This window comes from Brachyhypopomus gauderio, chromosome 2, assembly GCF_052324685.1.
Source record: "Brachyhypopomus gauderio isolate BG-103 chromosome 2, BGAUD_0.2, whole genome shotgun sequence".
NCBI classification, from domain to species: domain Eukaryota; kingdom Metazoa; phylum Chordata; class Actinopteri; order Gymnotiformes; family Hypopomidae; genus Brachyhypopomus; species Brachyhypopomus gauderio.
Genome location: NC_135212.1, coordinates 27,336,465 through 27,353,267, shown reverse-complemented (window position 1 = coordinate 27,353,267; position 16,803 = coordinate 27,336,465). Strand labels below are relative to the sequence as shown.

The 16,803-nt window shown below is 41.5% G+C and overlaps 3 protein-coding genes across 8 annotated transcripts; 1 reads left to right on the top strand and 2 right to left on the bottom strand.

Moving 5' to 3' along the window:
* Positions 1-155: 155 nt before the first annotated feature.
* On the bottom strand, positions 156-3,147 carry glipr1b (GLI pathogenesis-related 1b). Of its 2 annotated transcripts, XM_076992882.1 has the most exons (6): positions 2,802-3,146; positions 1,589-1,837; positions 1,275-1,390; positions 1,065-1,150; positions 835-861; positions 158-585 (listed from the first exon to the last, which is right to left on the bottom strand). In XM_076992882.1, exons 1-6 carry the CDS (start codon positions 2,976-2,978, stop codon positions 455-457), a joined length of 786 nt encoding a protein of 261 aa, XP_076848997.1. In that variant the 5' UTR covers positions 2,979-3,146; the 3' UTR covers positions 158-454. The 2 variants fall into 2 exon arrangements, with proteins under 2 accessions (XP_076848998.1, XP_076848997.1); XM_076992883.1 differs by lacking the exon at positions 835-861 and having other exon boundaries at positions 156-585; positions 2,802-3,147.
* A 353-nt stretch (positions 3,148-3,500) lies between these two features.
* caps2 (calcyphosine 2) lies at positions 3,501-9,462 on the top strand. 5 transcript variants are annotated; one of them, XM_076992870.1, is made up of 16 exons: positions 3,501-3,610; positions 3,685-3,725; positions 3,803-3,848; positions 4,034-4,117; positions 4,433-4,645; positions 4,919-4,986; positions 5,104-5,187; positions 5,399-5,473; positions 5,588-5,683; positions 5,805-5,883; positions 6,075-6,190; positions 6,291-6,364; positions 6,521-6,672; positions 7,185-7,304; positions 7,458-7,548; positions 7,633-9,462. In XM_076992870.1, exons 1-16 carry the CDS (start codon positions 3,554-3,556, stop codon positions 7,788-7,790), a joined length of 1,554 nt encoding a protein of 517 aa, XP_076848985.1. In that variant the 5' UTR covers positions 3,501-3,553; the 3' UTR covers positions 7,791-9,462. The 5 variants fall into 5 exon arrangements, with proteins under 5 accessions (XP_076848985.1, XP_076848987.1, XP_076848986.1 ...); XM_076992871.1 differs by having other exon boundaries at positions 3,539-3,610; positions 3,667-3,725; positions 5,588-5,653; XM_076992869.1 differs by having other exon boundaries at positions 3,539-3,610; positions 3,667-3,725.
* Positions 8,465-14,534, bottom strand: cers3b (ceramide synthase 3b). Its single transcript, XM_076992874.1, has 11 exons — positions 14,293-14,534; positions 13,346-13,521; positions 11,770-11,887; positions 11,351-11,469; positions 11,125-11,182; positions 10,699-10,749; positions 10,083-10,175; positions 9,535-9,663; positions 9,338-9,444; positions 9,098-9,251; positions 8,465-8,972 (listed from the first exon to the last, which is right to left on the bottom strand). The coding sequence occupies exons 2-11, from the start codon at positions 13,513-13,515 to the stop codon at positions 8,865-8,867; spliced, it is 1,107 nt and encodes a 368-aa protein (XP_076848989.1). The 5' UTR covers positions 13,516-13,521; positions 14,293-14,534; the 3' UTR covers positions 8,465-8,864.
* Positions 14,535-16,803: the final 2,269 nt, after the last annotated feature.

The window sequence follows — 16,803 nt, the reverse complement described above, 5'->3', positions numbered from 1 at the left end:
CGTACAACCATCTCCATGGATACAGTAAAATCTGCTGGGATGCATAGTCAAGGCAAATAAAAATGATTTGTGGATTTTATGCAAAGGTATTTCAGGCATCACAGATCATGCCTTTGCCCACCAGCAAGTAAGAAGCCACAAAGACTCTTCAGAATATTTTAAATATGTGAATATGAAAGGTGAAAAGTTTATTAATATGGATTTATATGAACTGTGATTGAACACATACTGAAACATGAGTTACACACAAAAAAAAAATATTGATACTAGTAGGAGGAACTGAGGAGAAGAGGCAACGAGGAGCATCGGTCCTACACAGCAGGGGGATGCCACACACATGACTCAGCACAACGCGAGGCCTTCATAACATGTCCCCCTGCTCTAGTTACACATTGGTGAGGAGTTCTAAAGGTTATAAAGGTTTAAACAGCTTGGTATTAAGTTTACTGGGTGACTAGTGTGTTGCATAAAAGTAGAGAATCCAGCAAATTCCAAATGGTAGTCGCAGCCTTGGGTTATTCAGCCAGTGGGAGGGCACGTGTGCTGAGGAGGGACCAAAATCCCACCCTGGTGTCCAATCGTATCCTGCAGAAACACACGTAATTATCACATATGTAACCATCACTGATACCTACGGAATTAGTACCCAAATCACTGATATAAAAAATATATTAGCTTAAATTAAAAATGCATTCATGTCAACCCAGCAGAAAGCTTATAACAGAAAAGGAAAAAAGATAGGAAAAGCAAGGGTTATGGTAGTGTAGTGCATGGTAAGATAGCAGTGCTACTATTTAAGTCTGGCAGTTGATTAGTACAATGCCGTATACATACTCATATCTTTGTCACGGTCTGGATCAGCTGTTGAAAATATGAGCATACATATGTGATGCATTTCTAAAAATGATAAAGTAGAAGTTACGTGTGGAATGTGTGGAATACTGTTTCTCCTTAATAGAATGATCGTTTGATCATTTTTGATAAGGTGTTAATTATTGAGGTAGGTGATGCTGCTATGGGGATGTTTTGATTAATATGGAAACATGTTTTGCGATTTGTCTTACTGCAAAGTTTATCTTTGCATCTCTCTGTACCACAGCTGCTGCAAGCCAGTCCCACGATGTATGGAGGGACGCCAAACACATTTCCCCTGGGACAGAACATATTAACATAACATCATCACCACCATAACACAAAACACCAATGTACATACTCCCATACGTTCAAGTATTTTATTATATTTTGAAACTGAAAACACGTAGGGTTTTACGTACACGTCGCCATAGTCACATACGAAAATAGTGGACTCAGGATTAGTGGAGAAGTTGTCGATTCCTCCGGAGCAGACATGGACAGCACAGCCAAGCCTGTAACTCGTTGCCCACATGAGCTGAAAAGCATAAAATCACATTCAAAAGAACCAGAAAAGAATTTGTCAGTGTCCTCTGCAACAGGGAATATTTATCTCTAACGTAGTCTAATTTCCAATATATAAACAAACATGAGAAAAGTTGACATTATGGACATTTTTTATAGGTATAAAACACCTGTTTTATGTCTGCTGAAAGGAATGTGTGTGGAAGCCAACCTGTGTGTAGTGGCCACACACCCTGGCGCAGCTCTGGTTCTGGTGGGTGTAATCTGCTCCTTCCTTGTTCCAGGTGTGGATAGCTGATTCCACAGTAAAGGCAGAGTACGGAGACCCTAGCCAGATGTTCTCCCCAACCCGCCGGAACTCCGGGTGAACCCTGCCCACCTGCTGCAGCAGGGGATTATGGGAAGCCTTACAATGTCTTGCCCATGACTGGGCACCTCTGGCCAAAGTATCATCCCAAGACTGAGTGAACACACACACACACACACACACATATACATTGGAGAACATAAAATCAGCTAATGTGGTATATTCTCTGTGAAGTCATTAATTCTTCAAACTGATTGTTTTTGAAAAAATAGTGATGCACTTTTGGCTTTGTTAAAATCTGATTCCATTTCAGAAACTGGTTTGGTCTGCACATGTGAACTGGTCTGGGCTCAGTCTGCACATGTGAACTGGTCTGGGCTTAGTCTGCACATGCTTATTTCCCTGTGAACTGCATAGACCAACTTATTCTGTTTCATCCTTTTAAAGTGATTTCCTGCTATTAATTAAAAATGGTATCTCAAGTGAAATATTTAATATTTAAATAAAAGCTAATCAAGCCAAGAAAGATGCTCAGTTCAGAACTTTTTTCAGGACTTTAACCGAGTTGTCAGTTATATTATTAATTTATACTGCACTGTGTAAATAGCTCTCTAACTCTTTGGTATGGCCAGTAACAACCCTCAGGGTTTTTGTGTTTCTGGTGCAGGAAACCTCTCCCACAGAATCCAGACAAGATAAGGACCTTCTGGACTTTCAAAATAAGAAGGCCTTCACAAAGGGGAAAACTTTCCATGGTCTGGAAAAAGAATGAAACAGACCCCTCATTTCAAATCTCTATTCATTGCCATGACGACTACAAGGGTTATTGAAAATATTTATAGCACACCTAAGAGCGCCACAATAGGTCGGTCATATTAATAAACAGGTTCATATCTTGAATATACGATATAAAAAAGATCAGAATTACAATCTACTGATTTACGTGAACATCTTTAACATGACAATAGCTAACAGTTAAACAATTCTATCGGCTGCATTTGCCAAAGAGACAACATGTTTTCTTATTCCCCTCATGTGAAGTTATGGAGGGTTATCATGCTGAGACGGAGCATAACATGAAGGGGATGTGTGAGAGTGCACGAGCGCTCCTCCTTACCATCATACGCATGTTGGCGGCAGGTGGGTTCGCACGCGAGCGATGGACGTTGTGTGCCTGCACGCACCTGCGGATAAATGCAGGATCGGTAATATCCGGCAGCACATGCGAGAGAACACCTGATGATCCAGCCAAGAGAGCCCATATCCACAGAGCGAGACAGCCAGGAAGGTCCATGGTCACAGCTTATGCGAATATCCTTGTTTGTCCTTGAGTGATGATCATTGACTAATACTATCTGGGTTGTTGATTCGTGAGTCGTGTTGCATTAATGTGGTCTTTGAAACAAACCCACCCACCACATCACGAACAAGTGTGGAGCTTGGTAGCTCTTATCTCTCTCTTTCTATCTCTCTCTCTCTCTCTCTCTCTCTCTCTCTCTCTCTCTCTCTCTCTCTCCCTCTCTGACTCTGTCTCTCTCTCTCTCACACTCACTCTCTCTGTGTGTGTCTGCCTCTCATTATCTATATCTGTATAGATTTCTGATTTTCATTGTTCTCTCATTTTTATTGCAGTAGGCTATTTATCTCTCGCTCACTTTCGCTCTCCCCCCCCCCCACACACACACACACGCACACACACGAGACTTTTACACAGTTGTAAAATAATGTTAAACTTGGAAATTATGGACTTCATTACCCAAGAACCTTTACGTTGACAACGCTTAAGCACGTGTGTTTTGTTAGGAGAAAAACGTAGCAACGCAACTCAAAGTTTATTACCTGACCATACATACTAACTGTGGACACATTATGGACTGGGATCTAAATATGACAAGAACATTTGCCCACGTAGGAAATAATAGACAGGTAATGGTGAGTTTACTCTCTGACATAATAAAAAAACAAATCGTCGTTAATTTTAGTGTATATTCCGTTATAAGACACAGGTAACTGGACCAAGTCGTGGACCGCGTCCAAAAGAGTAGGTATTTTCTTATGAGTTCTTTTAAAGTGTTTGGTTATGGATGATATCCATTAATAATCAGATCTCCGTGGCAGAGTTCCCGTGTTAGCGTTGGAGGGACTGCAAGACAGAGACGAGGAGGTGAGAAAATCATTTTCTAGATACGTAGCGAAAGAGTCATAGAGGGACAACGGGGTGGGGTCTGGGTAGACAGACGTTGACAGACAGACCGACTTGTGTTCAGTGAGATATGTTCAGTAAGAGAGAGTGAGAGTGAGAATAAATGTGTCTCACGGTCATGAAAATATAAATTTCCATCTCCAAAGGACTATGCGGTCATTGCTGGAATGCCATCAAGCCCACTGTCGTCCATGAGCTGGGGCAGTTCACCCTCGGCACAGCGCCCTGAGGTAGCCATCCAACTGTACAAAATAACTGTAAAAACCCCATACAAGAATCATCTATGCCAAATACAAGCCAAACAAACAATCGAGTAAAAAATATGAATTACATAACATCTATGAAGTTATGGGTGTCTGAAAATCTTACTGTATATGAGAGGGGTCATGATCATGTGATAATTCAGAGCTTTCTGGGTTGATGCTGCTTGCATCCTCATTGTTGCTGCTTGCATCCTCACTTTCATTACAATCTTCTTCCGTGTAACTGTACAATTGCTTTATTCTCATGTCTTTGATGGAATATTGGCTGTGTGGTGTCTTCAGACATGGGACGTGGGAGTGAGAGACACACCCCAGAGAAACACCCCACTGGTGGAGAACTTGGAGTCACTGCGCTCTGGTTGTAGAGGCCTCCTGCCGAATAACCCCTCCAGCAGTCAGAAACCAAACCCAGAGCCCTCGGCCTCGTGCCACGCTTCTGAGCACACCCGAATTCAGACCAACGACATCCACACGAGAACCAGGAAACTGGAGGCTGTGAGTAATGTCTTATTACAGCTGTTATAATAACTGTCATGGCATTTCTGTGACTAATGATTTATTAGTGTTTACATAATGTACTATGGTTACTATATTACTGAGGGTTGCGATGACATAAATTAGAGGTGGAATGACAGGAATGCTATGTGCATGCTGACTGGTGATTGGATATTGGAGGATATTGAGTTGTGATGCGTCAGAGTGGTTGTGAAGGAGGCTTTGATGTGAACGCTGTTTTGTTGTGGTACACATTGAGAGGTGTGTTTGTAGGAGGGGCTGACTGTTGAGAGGAGAAAAGAGGCTGTGATGGAGCAGATGATGGTGGACCAGCTCTGCAGGTCAGCTACTGTCCCCCTGTTTTTTCTCAGAAAACCCATTTTATGGAAGATCCCCATTCTAGGTCAGTGCTAGAAATGGCGATGAACTAACTGATGAGGTCTGTGCTGATTCTTTAGGGCTGTCATCAGTGACCCAGAGCAAAATTCTGCAAATCCAGTGAACATTTCAGCACGCCACAAAAGGACTCTCCATCACACCATGTAAAACACACACATATGCACACACACACGCGCACATGTATGCATGCTCAAACACACATGCATGCATGCACGAACACACACACACACACACACACACACACACACACACACACACACACACACACACACACACACACACACACACACACACACATCATACACACACAGTGTGTTACTCCTGTTCCACACATATATATAATTATCTTTACAGGGTTAAAACTCAGAAATCTTTAACAGAGAACCTCTTATCCCACAAACTCCGTTTTCATGCAAGAATTATATCAAGGTAGGCATGACTTATATGGATTTATTGTATGCAACATTTTGAAGGCACTGAAACACTATGCAATAATCTGTGCATTTTCTTTGAGTGAATGTATCCATGTGTATTTTTCTATAGATGTGGACGTGAGGCATGTCGCGAGCTGATTGGCTTCTTCTTCACGTGTGATCACAGTCTGACTGTGTATGAGTATCGCAGTTTTGGGAAAAACAGGTTGACACAAAGTGGTCTAGTCAAGAACCCTGCGTTCAAAATGACTTTGATCTTTGTACAGTGCTTTTTGCATGTCCAAGGTCAAACACTTGAGTGAGTGTGAATTACATGATCTGTGCAGGTACAACGTTTTGCCCTTTATTGCCCGTGGGGTATACAGGACTCAAGGGAGGCCATATTGTCTTGCTGACTTTGCACAGGTACCATACATCAGCTCTCTCTCTCTCTCTCTCTCTCTCTCTCTCTCTCTCTCTCTCTCTTTCTCTCTCTCTCTGTGACACACACACACACACACACACACACACACACACACACACACACACACACACACACACACACACACACATGCAGTTTTTAAAGTGTAACTAACACACCTGTATTTGTTTTCCAGGGTGCAGATCTCTGGTTCAGAACCGATGTGCTTCACATCCCAGAGAAACTGCGACAGCGTCCATATATGAACCTGAGAATCACTGACGTGGATGAAGAAGCCAAGTGCTCCCTGCTGTACGCACCCACACACGAGCCCCCAACAGCAGTGTGGAATGTACAACTTCACGTGGAAGTCACAGAAAACGTACCACTGTAGAATGTCACTTTCTCACAGGGCTTCTGGAGAAACCACAGCTGGCCTTTCTGAAGAAGACAACTATGACCAGAAGACCCTGAGGGCGATTCAAGGTTAATGCTCTCTAATGTGCTCTCATTACTTTTAAACATGGTAACAGGAACACATAGACACACAGAGCATAGCTAACTTTGGAAAGCCTCATTTGAATTTTTTCCACAAAAGAATAAATAAATAGACTGGTTAAGAACATTGGCTGGATGTTGTAGGGGCTGTACGTGCTCGGCTGAAGGGTCATGCTGCCCGGACACTGATGGCTCTGGGGAGGAGGCTGGCGTGTTTCGACCTGCAGGAGAAAGGCCTCCTGGACAAAGAGAAGCTCAGAGAATGTCTCATAGAGGAGCTGAACATCACCTACCAGGTCCATTTACCCAACACACCCTAACACATCAAACCCCAGCAGTCATTCATGTAGTCATTCTCCAAAGAGCACACTACCATCAGTAATCCACAAAGTGGATTACAAAGTGAACTTTGGTAATCATTCATTATCATTGTGTTGACTGTGGGTCAGGACTTTGTTAATTAACATAGTGTTGAGTGTGGGTAAGGAATTTATTAGTTAACATTGCGGTAGCTGAGAACGTCGTTAATTAGCTTTGTAGTAATGGTGGGTTAGGACTAAAAATGTTCCGATTGCCTTTTTCTTGCCCGATTCCGATTACCAATTTTTTAGCTTCAGATTCTCATTTGGGACGATTCCAATTTTCTTTCTTTCTTTTCATATTCTATATGACCACATAGAGAAACAGGACCTATAATGGTCCAGCATAATGGACCAGCATAATGTCAACATAACATCAACATTAATTCACGTTGAGTTTACTGTGGATGAGGACTTCATTAATTAACACTGTGTTGACTGTGGCTTAGGAGTTCGAGACTGTGTGGAGAATTGTAGGCCAGCAGGGGGAGGTGCTTGTGGACAGTGCTACTGTTATGCGTGCTGTTACCGGGGAAATGAGTGAAGCCAGAAAGGCCGTGTTTATAAAGGTAGTAGACCACAGCTCCAGAGCTGCATGCTCAGGCATCAACACTGCAGACATGAGTATCAGATAATATAGACGTATGCATGTAGATATATAGATCTAGATACTGTATATGGATCTAGACAGGTTTTGAGGTTTTCTCTTCCTTGGTTTCCAGGTTTATGTTAAACTTGATCCACATAAAACCGGCTCCGTTTCCTTGACTGACATAGAGAAATTCTACTGGGCCAGACAGAACCCGGAGCATGGTGAGACTCTCTCTGGTACACTATCCCATCTATTTCAGTGGATGACTGATGTTTATGAGTCATTTTATAATTGACTGTTCACAGGGGCAAAAATAGACTTCCTAACGTGTGTACTGAACACAGAAAGGGTGGAGGGCAAGGTTGCATATGCTGAGTTTGAGGACTACTATGAAGGCCTGAGCATTGAGATCCTCAGTGATCAGGAGTACACCAGCATCCTCAGCAGTGCCTGGAGTGTGTGAGCCTCCTCCCGCCACACGTCTGCATCTGGGGAGAGAGGCCTGTGCCTTCATGTGTAAACATGTCTCAGGGGCAAACAGGCCGTCAGAGTTTATCTAGCACATACATTATGTAGAAGTGATTTGGCCATTTCAACTGCAATATGGATAAAGTCCTGTGAAGAGTGATATGTGTTTATTAAATAGTTTTCCAGATAATTGTTGTGAAAATGTGGTACCGTGTATATAGTTTGACAGATTTTTGTAATAACAGCAATGTTTGTTATTTATTTATTATACTAGTAATTTGTTTGTGGTTCTTAGCTAATACTTTCATACGTTTTTATGTTGTACAGTCTGTACTTTTGTGACTCATGCTGTTCTATATTTGTCATTTTGCTGTGTTCATATTACTGATACTGACATTACTGATGCTGCTTATTCGGACATGTCACTCTTGATGAAACCATTTTAATTCTCATGATTCTTAACTTGTAAAGTGAAGGGTATAAAACAGTATAACACATAAACCTGTGGATAACTGTTAGGAGATGTGTTCTGTAAAGATGAACTTCTCATGTTTTCTTTCTTTCACCTAAGCCCCAGTACAACTACCCATGTGTATTTATATGAGCTTTGCATTAGTGTTCATCTTTGACACATTATGTTAAAGTACCACAAGTCAATAAGTCAATAACCAAGGTCTACATGATTTATTTGGCTAAAGGAATTTTGTAGTTTGTCTGACATATGAATATGAATATGAACTTTGTGATATAGCCTAAATACATGTGCATCAGTGGCCAGTAGGGGGTGCTGTTTCTTACAGGTAGAAAATGATAAAAAGGACCGCGAGGACACGAGAATGAAGATGCTGGTTGTATAAGAACAAAAAACTGAAGCTATAAAAAGGTGGTATAGCATAGTATCTCAGAATAGCACCATGTTCTGAAGCACTGACGTATACATACACATACGCTAAACTAAACGCTGTTAACGCACCAGTCAGTTCATGAGTTATTTGTGTGTCCAATATGGACAGTTGTTTTACATCAAAGGGATTCAAATGTCTTTGTTGTCAGAGTCCCTAGGTTTGCATTAGTGGCCATTAGCCAGTCCGTTGGAAGAACCATCAATGTGCTTATGGTTGTTATCTTCATCCTGACTCTCCTCCTCTTCATCCTCACTTCTTTCATCTCCTTTCATCTACAGAGAGAGATAATTGACTTATATTAGTGCTTGACAGGCATAGAATAGGTGCCTTTGTGTGCATGGTGTGTGTAAGGAGTTGAGGGTGTGTATAAGGTGTTGTTGCGTGGTTCAATACTCACTTGGCCGAAGAGAAACTTTTTGACCATGCGCAGAATGAGCGATGCCCAGAATACATGCAGCAGCAGCAGGAGCACAAGCACAATGTTAAAGAAATAATAACCGAAGAAGGGCTGAAACTGTTCCAGTGGGTACACCCAGGTGCAGTGGATCAACCTGAAACACATTGTCTTCAGACTTTAATTGGGCTATGAACAAACACTCGCTTTTGTTGAGTAAGTCCCTTTTTCATTCATACTTACCAGAAAGGAAAGATGACGAGCCTTGTTACCATGAACACAACGGTGAAGAGCACAAATATAACGTTGCAGGTGTTCTCCCATCTTGCATAATTAAATAACTTCCCGGACTGACAGGAAAAGACGCCCATGTTAAGCCTCTGATTTTCTAACCTCAGATATTTGAATTACTATTTGAATTTGCTCTCCCTCTCTCTCACCTCTAGTAGGATGTCAGCGGCATCGTGGACCAGCATAACGAGTGTCCCGATACGGATGTAGTTTGCGCACCACGAGAATGACAGCAGTGTGAGAGTAGCCCAGTGATGCAACAACTGCTCTTTAAAATCCTACAGACAGACAGAGAGCGTTTGATCTGTAGCAGGTGAGACCTTGTGTCTGTGCTCAGCCGTCTCAGACACTCGGAGAGATGAGATGATCAAAACATCATGAAAGAGTTCACACAAAAACCCATTCACATGTAAGCAGTGGGATTCCTGCCACATTTATATACAAGTGTCCCCTCTGAAATCACCTTAGTCATACCATTAGTTAGGACCATATTCAGTAATAAATGTATGGAAAAAACCCTTGAATTTTGCAAACAGTACATGTTTTATTTCTACTGCATGAGATTTATGTTTTATGGAAAATCTTGTTTCTACAGTGTGGATCATTGAAAATTGAGTGTGTGTATGTGTGTGCACTCCATGTGCTGAGAACCTATTAGATGTAATAAAGGTGGTAAGGTGGTAAGATGAACCTTTACCTTGCGTTTGATGTCCACTGCCACACTAAACAAGAGGGAGCCATAAAAACTTATCTCAGCCATGTAATACCAGTACTGAGAGTCCAGTAGGGTCTACACACACACACACACACACATACCAACATGCATTTGAAATCAAGCCTCAAGCATGCATACAAGTCTATGTAAACAAAAGGTCACAACCGTTCATGCAAAAACCTGGTTTAAGCATTTTCAGCAAAGACTAACTGGAGTTTCCATCAACTCTCAATGATGGGTTAGAAATTATTTTTAAACACTTTAAATATATCTGTTTAGAAATGTAATATAGCTAAGAAGATGACTCAAAGATGGGGTCCTATTTAAAATCACATTATGATGTTATCACAGCATTTAATATTTAGTTATTACTTTAATATACAGCATATGCATTTATAGCACACCATATTTCTTTAAGCCACCATGCTTGTCACCAGAAACGTGTTTAAGCTTGTCACCACTTACTAAACTGGCCAGTTTTCAAAGAGTATAAATGACTCAGGTTTTTATTTATTTATAGCACATTAAACACATTGTTAATAATTACTGTATTACAATGATTCAGGAGATTAAATGTGTGGACTTCAGAAACACTTACCTGTTTGGGAAATCCTGCCCAAACTTCTCGTAAGTCATAAAACCACGGTTTCTGTAACCAACACCAATGTTCTTTGAGTTCATTTAAATTTGTGATTGTGTCCATGTATGTGGGTGTGCATGCATGTATGTGGGTGTGCATGCATGTATGTGGGTGTGTAGGTGTGTTCATGCGTGGGTGTGTGTGTGTGCACATGCAAATGGTTGTGTGTAAAAGGGGCTTGTCCATACATGTCAACGAGTCTTCTATGACTGACAGACTCGGGCTAGAGTCTTGTGGGAATATATTACCTATTATCCTCGAGGCCTGTCACACACCCATGTGCACAGGCACATGCAAACACCTACAGACGTATGTCTGATGATCCAAGGTCATTTAAAGTCTTTGTACGATAGACTTCAGTGTCTTCTGTCCCTAAATACTCACATCATAAAGAGCCAGAAGGCCCCCCAGGAAAGCACAAAGGTAGAACAAAAACCTCCAGCTGCAAAAAACAGGACATGTTTGGCATAAACAGACAGAAGTAGCAGACAGTATGCAATGCCACTAAAGCAAGCCAGACAACATGATGCTAATAAAGCTTTTTTGTGAAGTAAACTACGTTCTTCTCAGTTATGGTCTGCTAAAGCTAAGCCCGAGTGTATGTACGTACCTAGCTTCTCTGAACTTCTTCACAACTCCAGGTCTGTCTTGGTTTCTTCTCCTGCGAAACCAGAACTCTACCTGCCGCTGCGAACAGCTCACCTTCTTACTGAGACCCTGAACGTCTGCCTGCACACACACAAACGTGTTGAAAAACAATATTGAACATTAAAGTAAATGTGCACTATGTACTGTGTGTGTGTGTGTGTGTGTGTGTGTGTGTGTGTGCAGGCAGACAGCACTGAGACCTCTTACTGAGATCTTTAATGACTGTAAGAGGTCTCATTGCTGACTGCCTGCAAACACACACACAGATACATAATACATGCATAAATGTACTTTTCTGTTCAGGGTTAGTGTGTGTAACTGTGAAGTGTGTGTGTGTGTGTGTGTGTGTGTGTGTGTGTGTGTGTGTGTGTGTGTGTGTACCTGTGAAGGGTGTTTACAGCATGTCCTGTAGAAATGCTCCAGTGTGGGATTATTTGATGCTCTCAAACGGACTTTGTCTTTCACTCCAAGAGCTGCAGCGATATGTAGGGCAACAAATCTATGAAGAGTGTGAATAGAACAGCCACTGACACACACAATCATCATGAATAGAACAGCCACTGACACACACAATGATCATGAATAGAACAGCCACTGACACATACAATCATCATGAATAGAACAGCCACTGACACACACAATCATCATGAATAGAACAGCCACTGACACACACAATCATCATGAATAGAACAGCCACTGACACATACAATCATCATGAATAGAACAGCCACTGACACACACAATCATCATGAATAGAACAGCCACTGACACACACAATCATCATGAATAGAACAGCCACTAACACACACAATCATCATGAATAGAACAGCCACTGACACACACAATCATCATGAATAGAACAGCCACTGACACATACAATCATCATGAATAGAACAGCCACTGACACACACAATCATCATGAATAAAACAGCCACTGACACACACAATAATCATGAATAAAACAGCCACTGACACACACAATAATCATGAATAGAACAGCCACTGACACACAATCATCATGAATAGAACAGCCACTGACACATACAATCATCATGAATAGGACAGCCACTGACACACACAATCATCATGAATATGACAGCCATAGGACAGCCACTGACACATACTATCATCATGTATTGGACAGACACTGACACACTATCATCATGAACAGAAAAGACACTGACACACAGTATCCTCATGAATAGAACAGCCACTGACACACACAATCATCATGAATAGGACAGCCATAGAACAGCCACTGACACACACTATCATCATGTATAGGACATACACTGACAAAGACTATCGTCCTGAATTGCACAGACACTGACATACATTATCATCATGAATATAAAACACACTGACACAAAGTATCATCATGAATAGAACAGCCACTGACACACATTATCATCATGAATAGAAAAGACACTGACACAAAGTATCATCATGAATAGAACAGCCACTGACACACACAATCATCATGAATAAGACAGCCACTGACACATACAATCATCATGAATAGGACAGCCATAGAATAGCCACTGACACACACTATCGTCATGTATAGGACAGACACTGACACACACAATCATCATGAACAGAACAGACACTGACACACAGTATCATCATGAATAGGACAGCCACTCACACACACTATCATCATGAATAGGACAGACACTGACACACAGTATCATCATGAATATGACAGCAACTGACAAACACTATCATTATGAATAGGACAGACAATGACACACACTATCAGGTTCCTTTCCTCCTTTCTTTCCCACATGCCAGTACATGCCCACTGGTACAGATAGGCCCAGCCAATCAACACGCTGTCTAGTCACAATACTTGCACAACACTGCAGTGATCACACTTCTTAGTGTGTGTGTGTGTGTGTGTGTGTGTGTGTGTGTGTGTGTGTGTGTGTGTGTGTGTGTGTGTGTGTGTGCTTACCTCTCGTGCAGTGCTCTGAGACCCAGCAGCAGTACTGCTATAGGTAAGGTGATGTAGAGGTGAGAGGGGCGAGCATAAACCCGGCCATCTTTATCCTCCAGATCTGCCCATGTTACATTCACAGGAAGCCACAGACGTTCGATCCAAAACCACTCGCTGAGCATGGCCATGGATTCCTTTAAGATCCAGTATTCAAATTAATTCGACTGAAAAAAGTATCAGTTCAGCCTGGCACAACCCGGATTATGGCTGAGTTTTCTCAAGAAATAACAAACACAGGGTGGTATTTATCTAACCAAATGCACTGCTACAGGATTGGCACAAGCAAACATACAAGTTACCCCGCTCTCAAAAGCCTCAACGTGAGACAGCTTCTTTTCATCAAAGTAACCAAACACACATGTACATTTAGCCTGACAGGTTTCAGGCTATTGCAAGCCTTCAAAGGAACGCCTTAAAGCAAATTGCACGTTTAAGAAATTAAAATATTTAGAGCTGCACAAAAGCACACAGCAAGAAAAACTATCAGAAAGGTGTTTAACCCTCAGCAAAATGTGCAGGTGTATGTGTGCAGGGAAGGCATGTTAGGACAGCTCTTAGGGAAGCATGTCAGCACACTTCATAGGGACAAGTGGAGTTAAGGGAAGAATAAATTTGATATGTTTCCCCTTTTTGACCTGTCTCACTTATTTTAGTCCCATGCGAGCTTTTAAATAGTCTCAGAAATCTTGAACTCATGAGATAAGTATGGATATTTGATGTGTCCATAAAGACATTGGATTTAATGTTATAGACAGACAACGCATAGCAGATTATTTTTGTGCGTAGCAAAACAATTCATGATCTCACAAACACATAGGAAAACTTCACAATCACACAAACACATAGTAAAACCTCACAATCACACAAATACTAGTCTGAAGAGTAAAATCAAGCAGCAACCTTACCTGCCTTCTCCCACACTCTCACTGCACCTCCTGGAACAGCTAGCCCCTCCCTCGTGGGTCACACACTCTCTCGATCCTCCCTCTACTGTAGGTTCTTCTTTCTGTCTTTAACACACACACACACACACACACACACACACACACACACACACACACACACACACACACACACACACATCCACTTTGAGAAGACACAGCTTTTTTTCTGTTATACTCAAAAGTCCTGTCCAGGATAATGAGTCCACTATGTATCAGCTGAACACACACACAGAGACACACTCTGTCTCGACATACTTTAACCCCTCCCTCCTCCCACTGAATAATAACGTCTCTCTTTCTCCTGTTCAGGAACTTCTTTTACAAATTCTTTTCATTAGCCTCTTTGGACACACACACACACACACACACACACACACACACACACACACACACACACACACACACACACACACACACACACACACACATAAAGAAAGAGAGAAACACACACCCTTACTCTGCACTGCACTATAGAAACGGTGTAGTGTCTGTAGTTCTAGCTTCTTAGTGATTCATTATGGCTTCCAGGCACTTGATGTGCTTTCGGTGCACAGGGAAAATACACAGGTATTCTAGCCTTCAGTGCTAGTGAAGATGTTTTGCGCTCCCTAGTGGTGTTCTGCAGTATTGTAGTCACAGTTGATAACACTGTCAAAAGAATGAAATCTAACCAGTCCCACTGGAAGGGTTTAAAGCAGGATAAAGCTTTGGCAGTCAACAACAGATGCAAAACAAAGAATCAGACAACTAATGTATTCAAATTTTTATTGTGAACACAAAATGCTTACTTATATTATTGAAATATTGTGGGCACTTCCCTTGAACTTTAGAAGTAACTAAACTCAAAGTTACATTTATTTATATAGCGCTTTTTACAGCACATGTTATCACAAAGCAGCTTTACAATCATATGGGTCCAGATCCCTAATGAGCAAGCCAGAGGTGACAGTGGCAAGGACAAACTCCCTGTGATGGTGTGGATTAGGAAAAAACCTTGGGAGGACCAAGACTCAAAAGGGAACCCATCCTCCATTGGGTGGAGGATGTATTTATACAGACTATACAAATATAGTTCTATAGTTATAGTTCTATGTAGATGGTGAGCTTCCGGTAGTAGATGGCATCAGCGCGTCCTCTTGCGGTAATGGTACATCCAACCACGGCATCGGCACATCAGCTGGCAAGCCAGACCATCTCCTAGGAGCTTGTATGAAACTGTCTTTGGTAGAAACATGCAACCAAAAATATAAAATACAGGTTGAGTATGTGAACATCAGTTTAAACAACCATTGATTTAAACAGACATACATAGCTCACGTGCCAGTGAGCATGTGGCTCCAGCAGGCTTATCTGTAGCAGCATAACTAAAGGGAGGTGCATGGAGGTGACCCCAGTCATGAGGGCTCACTGAGCCAAAGAGTAGACTAGAAGCACCATGAATATCTTATTTCTACAATGGACCAATACGCTTTCGTTTATTTACACAATTTTCTACAGTCTGGTCTGTTCTTTCTGTGTCTGTAATTTTTGTAAGTTGACTCATTTAGTCAACTTCACTGCTCATTCAAACAACCGTCTAAAAGTCATGCGAAGGAATATGCACTATGGCTATGTGCTTCTTACAGCCAGATACTAATGTCATCAGACAGCACTCCTACGGTTCTTATACAAACCATAAGTGCACAGCAGAAGCCACTAATAGGCTGTTTTCCATGTGCTAAGTCTTGCTTTCTTTTTGTTGTTTGATGTTTGCACTGCAGGCTGCTCTTAAAAAAACACCAAAATGTTCAAATAAGCTATGCGTGAATATGCTTTGTGTATGAGTATGTATAGACTAAAGCTGGTCGGAAAAGGTGAAACAAATCACATAAGAGTGCTGAGTCATGTGACAATAATGAGACTGTTGTGTCATTCTCTGAGCTGTGTTTTCTTTACTGTTTCAGATGTTTTGAGTGATGATCCTGCTAAGGACGTGTCAGTTTATTTTAAATGTCAGCGTGAGCTGGTTAGGGAGTCAGAGTAGCAGGAAACACTAAGTAAATAAACGCCTCTTAGTACAGCAGCACCAGAGGTGTCAATTCCAGGTTCAGAAAGTAAAAGTCCTCACCAGGATTTTGCTCAAGCTTGCTAGATTTTCTAAGTAGTGCAATTAGTCCATGTAAAATTAGTGGAATCAACACAATCCAGGAAGCCTGAGCAAAATCCTGGTGGGGACTTTTACTTTTTGAACCTGGAATTGACACCTCTGAGCAGCACACAGGCCACACTTACAACAGTGACACTGCTGGAAGAGGTATACATTTGATTAATTAATGCATTTGTTTAATTCAAAGTAAATTCAAATTTTACTTCATATTTTGAATTCCAAATGTAGTTGAATGGTGTGATTCTTCACTTCTCAGAACCTTATATGCTAAAGTTAGTATTTTAAAATAATGTGAAATATGAATAGAATTATTTGATTAATTTGTT